Source organism: Podarcis vaucheri (genome assembly GCF_965113315.1).
Source record: "Podarcis vaucheri genome assembly, chromosome: 14".
In the NCBI taxonomy this organism is placed as follows: Eukaryota; Metazoa; Chordata; class Lepidosauria; order Squamata; family Lacertidae; genus Podarcis; species Podarcis vaucheri.
In genome coordinates, this window is record NC_138752.1 from 31704192 (window position 1) to 31717315 (window position 13124).

Sequence of the window (13124 nt, forward strand, 5' to 3'; positions counted from 1 at the left end):
TGGTCAATCTGGCTCAGTATTTTCTGCACAGACTGGCAGCATCTCTCCAGAACTTCAGAAGGCAGTGATTCCTCACATTACCTGGACATGCCGGGACTGAACCTAGGACCTACTGCATGTGGAGGTGCTCTACCACTGAGCTATGGTGGTTGGACTAGATGACCCTTGGGATCCCTTCCAACTCAACAATTCTATGGTTCCAAGACTCTTCTCTAAGGCACAGAAAGTAAGTTATGAAATCCTTCTCACAGGCACAAGAAGATTCTCTAAACTGCAGTCCTAGGAAACTGATCACCAGCCTCACTCGCTCCATGATTTAACTTGGCAATCACTTTTGCTTGCAGGTGGGCTATTACACATTGCAGAAAAAGTATGGTGGTATTCATTTCAAAGGCTAATTCCATCTTTTGTGCAACCTTCCACAGACATTTACGTATGTGCAAATGTGTAGTAAATGTGCAAACAGGCAAACCATGCAGATGCCGGCACATTTACTACATCTGAATGCCTGTTTTGCACATTTGCTACATGTTTGCACATTTACTACATTTGTGAAACGTATAGTAAACATGCAAACAGCTGTCAAGCATGTAGTAAATGTGCCAAACAGGCATGTTTTCAAATATTTGTTTGCTTTCTAATATTTCAAATTATTTTTACTCTACATTTAATTGTAAACGCATTTTATTGAGTTTTATGTGCTCTGCTTAAAGGTAAAGGTAAAGGAACCCCTGACCATTAGGTCCAGTCGTGGCCGACTCTGGGGTTGCAGCACTCATCTTGCTTTATTGGCCGAGGGAGCCAGCTTACAGCTTCTGGGTCATGTGGCCAGCATGACTAAGCCGCTTCTGGCAAACCAGAGCGGCACATGGAAACACAGTTTACCTTCCCGTTGAAGCGGTACCTATTTATCTACTTGCACTTTGACATGCTTTTGAACTGCTAGGTTGGCAGGATCAGGGACCAAGCAACGGGAGCTCACCCCATCGTGGGGATTCGAACCACCAACCTTCTGATCGGCAAGTCCTAGGCTCTGTGGTTTAACCCACAGCGCCACCCGCGTCCCATGTGCTCTGCTTACTGGCATGCAAAAGTGCAGTAAATGGGATACCTGAGTGCCCCACCAGAGCTCTTCAAATATTTCAGAAAACAGGGAGTCAACCCACAGCTGAAGGTGTGCTGCAACCCAGAACATTTCTGTCAATCATGCCTGACTGAATATCTCAACGGCATCTCAGCAGTATAGGCAGGCCTGCTGTGAAAAGGGCTAAGGAGGAACACTCAGCACACACCCATTCACTTTCACTATTGTTGCTTTTTAACAACTTTCTAAACTGAAAAAGGAAAGGAAAGAGAAGGACTAATTGGCAGAGAACACCCCTCACAGCTGAGTATTGCTATGCCCACAACATTTCCCCCAATTCTCTCCAGGGAGCGGGAGCCCAGAAACCTCTGTAGGGCCACAGCCCCCCTCCCCTGATCTAGGGCTTAGCCCCTGAAACCCTGACTCCAGGACTCACACCTGAGACAACAGTCATTCTGAGCATGTGCAGAGCAATTTCCATTCCTGCACACCTGGAATAGGGGAAGAGGCTTTCTATCTGGCAGCTTTCCTATATAACCTCTCTGTGCTCTGGAGAGCAGCCCTCTCCTGTTAAGCAGCTAGACCTCAGGATCACAGGAAGATTGGGAAGCAAAAAAGGGTGATGGAGAGGCAGTGTGGTATAGTGGTTAAGAGCGGTGGTCTCGTAATCTGGTGAACCGGGTTCGCGTCTCCACTCCTCCACATGCAGCTGCTGGGTGACCTTGGGCCAGTCACACTTCTTTGAAGTCTCTCAGCCCCACTCACCTCACAGAGTGTTTGTTGTGGGGGAGGAAGGGAAAGGAGATTGTTAGCCGCTTTGGGACTCCTTCGGGTAGTGATAAAGTGGGACATCAAATCCAAACTCTTCTTCTCTTCTTCTTTGTCACAAGACATTATGACGACCATGCACAATCCTAACCATGCCTATCCTACTGAATTCTTTGGGCAAGTGGGGCTAGGGCTGCAGCTTTAGGCAGCTTTAAAAAAAAAAAAGAAAAAGACAGGCAGATAGAGAATCAGATGAAATCCTGGTAATGTCTAACAGCTGCCATCTTCCCTACCAGGAACCTCCAAATAGAGAGGCAGTCTACCAGCAAACACCCACATCCCGGAGGCAAAGCAACAGGTGTTCTCCATAGGAGTCCCATAAATATGCAGCTGACGGGTGACTAAACACCTCCCACTCCAACCAGCCGGACTCTTCTCCTGGGGCTTATCTGAGACTCAAAACAAGCTTGGTTTGAACCCCCCTTCTGCAGGAGGGGGCCAGCTTTGCAGAACGCAGCGCCACAAGCCACCCCACACCCCAAAGCAAAAGGTGCATATGGAAAGGGGCTTAATTGGCAAACGGGTCATTGGCAACAGGTGTGTGTAAGTTTTTACTTTCTCAGAATTCCCCCCCGCGCGCCAAAATAAATCTAATTTGAATGAGGTGGCGAGATACAGCCTGGCTTTCTGATGTCCTGAACCACCCCACCCCACCCCACCCCAAAAAAGACGCCGCCACCCTCCATGGCTCTGGGAGCCCTCTTGGCTCAAGTCTCCAAGCGCCTTTACGCACCCGCGGGACGGCCTGGGGCGCCTCGCTCGCCCTCTCCACCCGCCGCCCCGGGTCTGGTCCACCCTCCCCGACGGCGCCGGGCTCCGGAGCTCACCTTGAAGGCGACGTCGTAGAACTCGCCGCTGGAGCTCAGCGAGGGTCGGCTGGGCAGCGCCGCCCCGTTGGCTGTGGAGGAGCCGGCGGCGGCGGCTGGGGCGCTCCGGGCTCCGGCTCCAGCAGCGCCCTTGGGGGCTGCCGTCGGCGCCGCGCCCCGGGATCCCTGGCCGGGCAGGGCGGAGGAGGGCGCCGAGGCGGTGCCGGCGCCGCCGCCCTTGGTCTTGGGGCTCTTCTTTCGGGACATGCTGCTGGCTCAGGCAGGGCGCCCGCCTCACCGCCGGCTCCCGCCGGGCAGCTCCCGCGCGCTCAGCAACCTCTCCAGCGGCAGCAGCGGCAGCAACATCCCCGCCTGCCTCGCTCGCTCCCTCGCAGCCGCTGCCGCTCGGTCCGTCGATCCGCGCGTCCGGCCCCGCCTGCCGCTCCCGGCGCGTCTCTGCCGCTAGGGGCGCCCGAGTTCACTCACGCCGTGAAGTCGGGGGGGGGGGAGAGCCAGGCCACGGCCAGGCTTTTCTGCTGCCCCAGGAGATACACCTGGGTGAAGGTGAGCTGGGGGGGGGGAGTTCTTTATTTAATATATTTGTGTCTTGGTTTTAAGAATATAGGAAGAGCCTGCTGGATCAGGCCAGTGGCCCGTCTAGTCCAGCATCCTGCTCCCACAGTGGACAGCCAAAGGTCTGTGGCAGAGGTGCCATCTCGCCCTCAGGATTGTGGGTGCTCGCCGCCACCACCACGCAGACATGCGATGTCACATGCACACACCTGCACATGGACACCTGCGTACACCTGCATGGGACGCAGGTGGCGCTGTGGTCTAAACCACTGAGCCTCTTGGGCTTGCCAATCAGAAGGTCGGCGATTCGAATCCCCGTGATGGGGTGAGCTCCTATTGCTCTGTCCCAGCACTTGCCAACCTAGCAGTTTGAAAGCACGGCAGTGCAAGTAGATAAATAGGTACCACTCCAGCAGGAAGGTAGATGGTGTTCATGGTGTCCTGTTGCGCCAGAAGCGGTTTAGTCATGCTGGCCACATGACTTGGAAAGCTGTCTGTAGACAAACGCTGGCTCCCTCGGCCTAAAGCAACATGAGCGCTGTAACCCCATAGTTGCCTTTGACTAGACTTAACCATCCAGGGGTCCTTTACCTTTTTACTACATGCAGGTGTGTATGTGTGTGTGATATCACACACCCACATTGTGGTGGCCGGCGGCGGCTGCTCCATAGCCAGCAAGGCACTCTTTTTTGTGGGGAGGGGAGAGACTCTGTCTCTATGTCCTTGCCTGCCCACCCCTCCTCAGTGGCAGCGCCACTGCCGCCTTCTCTCGTTGACTTTGTGGGTGCCCAGCTCCCACAATTATATTATTGTGGCTGCCCAAGCACCAAAGCCCCCCTGGAGTTGGCTCCTATGGCCTGTGTAAAGCCTGCAGGCAGGACAGGAACACAAAGCCAATTCTCCATCTGCTGTGGCTTCCAGCAACTTGTTGTGAGGATAAAATGGGGGAGGAGGAGAACTATGTATAACATCACCTTCAGCTCCTTGCAGGAATGGTAGGGTGTAAAAGTTAGAAGTAAATAAGAATGAATAAATTTACAAGGTCGGTCAACCCTTTTGACAGCCAGTGTGATGTAGTCTCTCAGACTAACCTACCTACTGCACAGGGCTCTTGCTGGAATGAAATGAGGAGAGGACCACCATGGACACCACCCTGAGCTCCTTGGAGAAGAAGGTAGGATATAAATGCAGCAAATAAATAAATACATGGAGGGAGGGGATCCAGGAACCTAGTACTGTGCAGCAATCCAATTGTGCAATACTTATTCACAAGAATTATCAAGGCAAAATAAGAGAGAGGCAGTGGAGAAGGTGGAATAAACAAACGCTTTTGAGCTACACTTGAGCTGTACAGTCTAAGGTACCATTTTATTAATCACCTCGAGGAATGCAAAGATATGAAACCGGGACATGCCATTTTTAATCTTGTGGTTTCCAGGAAAGCGGTTGTGTGTGTCCCCCCCCCCAGTACAAAAGAACTATTTATATTCATGCCCCTCCACACTGTAGGCAGGAGATTGTGATTTTCACACCTTTCTAACTCCACATATATTACTCAAGATGGTAATCAGGTGATGTCTGAGGGGAAAGGTTCTCAGCTGGGAATTCCCGGGAAGGTGAAAATTAGGAAAGAGGCAGCTCATCTTTCTTGTCAGACTGCTCACATAGATGGAAAGCTGTATTCTCTTCTCCAGACTAAACATCCCCAACTCCCTCATAAGGTTTGGTTTCCAGACATTCTTATCATTTTGGTTACGCTCCTCTGCGCACATTTTAGCTTGTCAATATCCTCCTTTAGCTATGGTGCCCAGAACTGGACACACGACTCCAGGTGGTGTCTGAGCAAGGCAGAATAGAGCAGTACTATCACTTCCCTTGATCTGGACACTGGACTTCTCTTGATACAGCCTAGAGTAACATTAGCTTTTTTTGCTGCTGCATCACACTGTTGCCTCATGTTAAATGGGTCACTGGATCAGGACTGGAGCAAAAGAGCCTTCTCTCTACCCCCCTGTGTTGTCCAGCTTCTGTTATTCAGAAGCATATCCACCTCCAACACTGGAGGCAGAGCACAGCCACTACATCTGCTCTCATTTCTGGCACTTTGTTTACTAGCCTAGGTGAACTGTTTTCCTTACTAAGTCTGGAACTGCAACCTTATTTACTTTTATACGTTTGATTTTTATCATTTTGTTCCATTGAGGTAACTGTTTGGCCACTGTGGCAGCAGGGTACTGAAATACATGAGCCCCCTTAGAACTGATCCAGCAAGACCCTTATTACAATTAAACCCATTTACATCACGTTTGCATCTTCCAACTAGACACATTTTTACTCCTCCCGATTCCCCCAGGCAGCAGGCCTTATGAATAGAAGCATTAAAAAAACATGACTTGGCTCTACCTCCACCCTCAGAGACATTGTGCCTCTGCCTGCCAGTTCCTGGGCATCACAGGTGGGCAGAAAGCTGTTGCACTCAGTTCCTGGTCCTGCTTGTGGGCTTCCCATTGGGGCATCTGGCTGGCCACTGCATACAGAACAGGATGCAGAACAGGATGCTGGATTCAGCAGCCAGGCTCCTATGTTTGTACACCATGCGGTAATAAAGGATGAAGCCAGGTAGTGAACAAATCATGTTGGACGCCACTAGGAAGGATAGGTCTCTCCTTATGCAAGCTGACACTCCCTGTGAGTATACTGGCATGCCCACATAAGTTTGTTTGTGTGTGTGTGCATGTGTGTGTGTATAGTAAGATATGTTTTGTCCTTTTCACAGAAATTGCTTATGTGAAAATGTCTCTCTTAAAATGAGTGAGAAAACTCTGGCCTTTGGGAATCTTCCCAGGCAGCATCCCTCACTGGCCCTTCTCTGTGTAACAAGAAACTGTGGTTAGTTTAAACCAGGAGGTGGGTGCCCTCAAGCTCATTCACGTAACACTAAGCTGGCCACAGTAGGGAGGCAGTGGAAGCTGCTTCCCCTGGCCACAACAGATGCCAATTAATCCCCAAGGTGCCGGCTTCATGATTTAGTATCTAATTTACATTGTCTTTAAAAAAAAAATCCCAATCATCTGAGATGATCATGACTGCTATGCTAGGTTAAGAGCCTCTCTGTAAACATGCTCGGGCTCATTCATTAATGACTGCTGGCACATATGCAGATATAAAAAGGGCTGAGGTCAATTAGTAACAAACTTATTATTAGTCTGGTGTCACAGGGGACAATTTGAACTGGTTTTGGAAAACATTCAGAAAGACTTAATGGAGGCATAGGGACTTGTTGGGTAGCAAAGCAGACACCTGCTGGGTTGCTTAAGCAAGTCTCCCATCGCTGATCGCTTTTCAATAATGTGGGCTGCCTCAGGTAGAGAGCAAGACAGGGGAATGTTATGTAGAGAGAAGTAGTTTTCAGCAGCAGTGTGATTAGTAAAAATAGAGCACTTGCAAAGCCAACTTGCAATTGCTGGTGGTCACTCCAGAGGATTCCTTCCCCCTGACCCATGGCAAGGTGGACAGGGAAGTCATCAACAGAAGCAGTGCAATTAAGACGGGGTTATTATTCTTGTCCTGAACGAAATAATGAACTTTGGGTCATCAAGCTTGCCCTCAACATGCATTTTAATTTTAATCATGTTTTAATATCGTCGTAACTTTCCCTGAGACCTTATGGTGAAGGGTGGGTGGTAAATCTAATATTATAACAGTAATTATCAAGAAGAACACAAGAAGAACCTGCTGGGCCAGGCCAAGCATCCTGTTCTCGTAGTGGCCATGGCCAGGTAGATGCCCCTGTAGGCAGGACAAGAGCCATCTCCCATCCTGTGTCCTCCAGAAACTGGTATTTAGAAGCATTCGTGGAGGCAGAGCATAGCCGTTGTAGCTAGTAGCCATTGATAGCCTTCTCCTGTTTATTTTTTCCAATCCTCTCTTAAAGCTATCCAAGTGAGTGGCCATCACTGCCTCCTGTGGAAGTGAGTTCCGTAGTTTAACTCTGTGATGTGGGAAGAAGTTGTTTCTTCTCTGTCATGATATTTCCAAAAATATTGCTGGTGGCGGAGATGACAATGGGGCAGTAATAATGTAAAACATCTCTGAACCCAGCTTCAACATTCCACTTGCTTGTAAATAAATGATTTCATAGAGGGCTGGTTGACAAATATGAAATGGTTGTATGTAGACAATAAAAATAAAATGGGGGGCAGTGACAGAGACATGTGAAACTGTGTGTGGTGTCGAGAAAGTGGCTAGGCGCCTCTCACAATGCTAGAGCCCAGTGGGGTCATTCCATGAAGCTAAATGATGGAAGTTTCAGGACAGACAAAAGGAAAACTCTTCCACAGGTGTTGGTTGAGATATATATATATATATATGAAATTTTTCTCTCATAATAGAGGGCTTATTCAAGCTTACCTTTTGCCCCACTACCTCCAGGCACAGATTTGGGCGTCATTTTGTGTGTCTTTTTGGCCTGGAGCTTTCCCTGAGAAAACCCGCTCAGTTAGAGGAAACATACATTCAGATTTCCCACAGATTGGCGTTTGTTTAGATGGAGCAAGTTTTTGAGGGGAAAGCTCTGGAACAAAAAAAAAAAAAGGGTGGGGGCACTCAGACGCAGAGCTTTAAAGTGCAGGCCCTGCCTGGAAAGAGTGGAGGAAAGGGAAGTGTGGAGAAGCCCATTGTGATGGCCTTGAACCGCTTAAAATGGTGTTAGGCAATTTAATGGAGGACAAGGCTATCAATGGCTACTAGCTATGATGGCGATGCCCTACCTTCAGTATTGGTCCTGAATTTTAAAAGAATAATTTTATAAGTTGTGCGTCTTTGTTTCTTGGTTTGATCCTTTTACATGGATTTGTTTGTATTGTGGTATCACACACATAGTGACTTGCAGTTGTTTTTATTGATAATAGTTAAGTATTTATTTATTGTAGTTCTTAAGAGTGAATTTATGTTTAATTATTATTTGCTGATGTTCTGACTGAATTTTATTGTGTGCTATTATATTCTAATAGATTTTTAATATTACTTTATTTGATATAAGTTGTTTGATTTTAAAGTTATGTTTCATTATGACTTTCTGTATTGGATCAGATTTTTATAAGGTGTGTGTTCTTTGTTGTATAGTTTGTTGCTGTAAACTGCCTTGTGCATAGTAATATAGAAAGGCGGTATACAAATTAGAAGTGAAATGAAAAAATGAAATGAAATTATTGCATTTCTAGGTTGCTGGAGTTCCTAACTGGTTGGCTAATGTAAGAACAGGATGCTGCTTTAGAGAGACCTATGATCTGATCCAGCAGTTAGGCTCTTCTTATTTTCTTGTTCTTTAAACAAGAAGTCTGCACATCAGCACATCACAACCTTATTACAATATATGAAATCGTCTCGCCTCACTTTAAACCAGACGAGCAGCCATACCACTAGAGTAAAATGTTGTTGAATAATGTAAGTACCTGCCTCTGGAAATCATCCTGAATACTAAAAATAACCATGCAAATTTCTTGCCGTTGTGTGCAAACATAATGTATTATGCAAGATAATTATGATTGCGCACCTAATGTATAGATAATCAACTGAAAATCTAGGTGCCTGTCCTGTTTGTGCCACGTGTTCTTTTTGTAATGCATGAATGAGGAACTTGTGTCAGGCCAAGAGCCCAGATGGGCAGGGTATAAATAGTAAATTTATTATTATTATTATTATTATTATTATTATTATTATTATTATTATTCTCTTCTGAACAAGCTACTTGGGGCCACTTGCCAATGGATGGAGCAATGAAGGTGAATTATGCCTTTGCACAGTGGGCTAATTTCTGCACTCACACCTTCTCTGCTTCCATCAGACAAGCAAGAGGCATTGAGTTCAATGACACATTTGCTGCCCTAACCATGATCTTTTGGTCCCTATCAAGTCTTGTCAATTTCCTCATATAGGTGGAGGGGGTGTCAATGAGCCTTTTGATATCTCTGCCATATGAGCAGAATGCACAGAGCTTCGCAGAGTGCCCAATACCAAAGGTTAAAGGTAAAGGGACCCCTGGACGGTTAAGTCCAGTCAAAGGTGACTATGGGGTTGTGGCGTTCATCTCGCTTTCAGGCCAAGGAAGCCAGCGTTTGGCCACAGACAGCTTTCCGGATCATGTGGCCAGCAGGACTAAACTGCTTCTGGCACAACGGAATACCATGACAGAAACCAGAGCGCACGAAAACACCGTTTACCTTCTTGCCACAGCTGTACCTATTTATCTACTTGCACTGGCATGCTTTCGAACTGCTAGGTTGGCAGGAGCTGGGACAGAGCAATGGGAACTCACGCCGTTGCCCAATACCAGCCTTTTGTCTGCACCCTCTTGTTTTGAAAGCAACATAAGAGATTTTCCAATAAACCTCAATAGGTTGCATCCAGTAAAATCATTGCCCCTGCAGAATGAATTCTACAAGTGCCAATGGATCTCCCGTCTCATCCCCCAAATGTGCTCTGTGTTTCTCCCCAGTCCTCTGAGCAGATTTGGGGGTGGTGTGGAAGGCACATGGTGGGGGGTAGTTTGCTTGCGCTTGTGGAAGTTGTTCCGTGCATGCAACAATTTAAGTTGGAGACAACTCGGCTTCTGTACGTTAACCATAATAGCAATCACAATAGCAGCCACCAATGGAGTACAGATCTGTTTTACACAACAGCTGGAGTAAAGACAGGGTTTGACAGAGCCATTGGGTGTAAACAATATTACAGAGTGGCTTGAGGAAATTGCTCTTGGAAATGACCGAGTTCTATCCAGTGACCTTCATGAACAGGAGGCAACATTATGGGACCTCTCAAGCCAACTTTGGGACTCTTTCCCCCTCTTGGCCATTTGCAGAAAAAGAGACCCCTTGGAAGAAAATACTCTGAATAGTCTCCCCCAATTTTTGTGTATAGTGGCTGTCTCCCTGCTTGCCCCTGCATAGCAATTCCCTGGAACAAACCTGGAATTGGGTGCAAAATGGCAGCCAGCCAGGTTGGAAATTACCAATACCGTATGAAGGAAAGAGCCAGCAGGGGATAGTTTTGCCACTGCAATTCTTTCATGTTTTACTATGTGGCGAAAGCAGACATATATTTTGTTTTTTGAAAAACGTTAATTATAAGAAACGGATAATGTTCCAAAATAACATATACAGCATAAACACACCTGAACAGCATAGCCATATGTAGTAAGTCAAGGCAGCATCGAATCTCAGGTAAAGGTGAGGAGAAGGATTTCTATATGATATTTTTGTTTCTCTTGTTTAAGACATATTGGGGACTCACCTTAAATGGAGCATCCTTCACCTCTGGATGCTGCTATTACAAATTTTGATGAACCTTTAATGAGTCCCATGAATGTGTATATCTGGCAAGGACTTGTGTCCCACCACCTTCCTGATTAACAAAAGAAATAAAGGCGCCCATGTTGCTGAGAATGAGTCTGTTGTCTTGGGGTTTTTCCCAAGATGTCCAAAGGCGGCATGTTATTTCTCCATGAATCCACTGTTGGCTGACTCATGTCAGTCTTCGTCAACCTGGTGCCTCCCATGTTTTCGACTCCCATCAGCTCTGGCCAACCACAGCCATGCTACCATCAACCCCTGGCTCCACGTGCCCCTGCTCCCTGGGGTTGATGGGAGTTATAGTCCAAACTATCTGGATTGGCAGTAGCCGATTTGCATCCCCTGCTATGCCTGAGGCAGCTTTCTCTCTAGGCAGACGGTTGATTTTACTTCGTTCAACGTTGATGGTCATCTGCCACCACGTGGTGAAACAAAAAAATTCATGTCCTTGGGTTTCACTAGTCTGGTCTCAGGTATATAAAGAAATACAGTTGCTGCCCATTAATGTAGACAATATTGAGCTAAGTGGACCAATTATCTGAGTCAGTGTAAAAACACTTTCCCATGTTCCAGCCTATGGTTCTGTTGCCTCAGTGGTAGGGCATCGTTCAGCCTGGACACTGAGGTCCAGCTCTGAGGGCCTTCTGGCGGTTCTCTCACTGCAAGTAGTGAGGTTACAGGGAACCAGGCAGAGGGCCTTCTCAGTAGTGGTGCTTGCCCTGTGGAATGCCCTCCCACCAGATGTCAAGGAAATAAACAACTATCTGACTTTTAGAAGACATCTGAAGGCAGCCCTGTTTAGGGAAGTTTTTAATGTTTGATCATGTTTTATAATATTCTGTTGGGAGCTGCCCAGAGTGGCTGGGGAAACCCAGCCAGATGGGCGGGGTATAAATAAATTATTTATATTTATATTTATATATTATTATCAGGGCCCTCAAGCCACAACATGCTCCCAGTCTGGTTTTGGGGACCCCCTCCATGTGTTTCCTTCCAAAAGTCTCTCTCCCTCTCTGCCCCTGCCCCCACCCCGGCTATTATTGGCCTGCAAAGGTACCATTTAGACCAGCCAGGGAAGGTACAATTTTCCAGCAGGAAATTGGTGTGTGGCCCTGATGTTGCATTCTCTCCAAAATAAATGCAAAGATTTTAAGCTTGCTTTTTAAAAGAAAGGTGCATCTTGGATGTGAATTATGTTCTCCTGTTTCTCCTGTATGGTCTGGAACTGCCTTCCTTTTGCTAATTTGTTTTTTGTGGCGAATCTGGACAAGAGTGGTTCCAGGGCAAGGCCTGAAGGCACATTTGAAGCTTTTCAGTTTAGAGAAAAGGCAAGTAGGAGAAAGCATGCTAGAAGCATATAAAATTAAGCTTGGCATGGAGAAAGTAGAGAAGCATTCTTCTCCTTCTCACATAACACTAGAACCTGGAGACATCCAGCAAAGCTGAATTTTGGAAGATTCAGGATGGAGAATCTGGTTCTGGTGGAGTCAGAAAACTGTGGAATAGGAATGAAGTAAAGCGGCTGAAACCTGGAAGATAAAGCTGCCCACACTGCAACATTTTGCTGCAGGGTTTCACTTGCACATGCTAATATCCAGTCTCCATGTGCCATCCTTTCTTTATTTTATTTCTTATCTGCCCTTTACCGTAAGGACCCAGGATGGGTAACAACAATAACATACAATTATAAAACCAATAAAACAGCTACATCCATTAAGACTTTTGTTGTTTAGTCATGTCCAACTCTTCGTGACCCCATGGACCAGAGCACGCCAGGCACTCCTGCCTTCCACTGCCTCCTGCAGTTTGGTCAGACTAGGAAAGTGTAAAAACAATTTAGAACAGTTCCAGATAAAAAGCACTTTTTAAAAATATATTTTTGAAATATTTTTAAAAATATTTAAAAATATGTAATTTAAAAATATATTTTTAAAAAAACAATGCAAACATTTAAAAACAATTCCATATAGAAAAAGTTAAAACTTGGTTCCAATACAGACTGGGATAAATATATCCAGTTAAAAGGTTTGTTGGAAGATGAAGGTCTTCAGCTGGCACCAGAGATGGTGCCTGTCTAATATTTAACGGGAGGGAATGCCAAAGGGTCAGTGCCAGGACACTAGAGGCCTGGTTACCATATTGTGCAGAACCGACCTCCTGATGAGATGGCACCTGGAGGCTGTAGCAGGAACCCCCCCACCCCAATCATTCTGTTTGTACAAACTTCACACACACTCACACTCACACACTACATACGCCACATTTATCTTATGAATTCATAGAAAATCAACCATACATCGGATTTGCACTGTTCCATTTTTATTTTACTATCAAAGGAGGGTGGCTTGGTTTCTGGTCAGCCATAATCTCTTCAGCATACCAGCACATCCACAGGAGCCCTGCCCAGTTGCTATGTCAGCCTTGATAACCCCAGACAGAAGACAATCAAAATGACAAAGAACTTGCATATGGTAGTGGATTCAG

The 13124-nt window shown here is 46.5% G+C and overlaps 2 protein-coding genes across 2 annotated transcripts in view; one reads left to right on the plus strand and one right to left on the minus strand.

Moving 5' to 3' along the window:
- Window positions 1-3152, minus strand: part of RAB26 (RAB26, member RAS oncogene family) — a 114429-nt gene extending 111277 nt beyond the window's left edge. The window contains exon 1 of the mRNA XM_082199403.1: window positions 2740-3152. Coding sequence (XP_082055529.1) covers window positions 2740-2985 — 246 coding nt within the window. The 5' untranslated portion in view covers window positions 2986-3152. The remainder of the gene's footprint in view (window positions 1-2739) is intronic.
- A 9448-nt stretch (window positions 3153-12600) lies between these two features.
- PKD1 (polycystin 1, transient receptor potential channel interacting) overlaps window positions 12601-13124 on the plus strand; it is a 110941-nt gene continuing 110417 nt past the window's right edge. The window contains 1 exon segment of the mRNA XM_082199312.1: window positions 12601-12821. The gene's annotated coding sequence lies outside the window, so the exon portion shown is untranslated.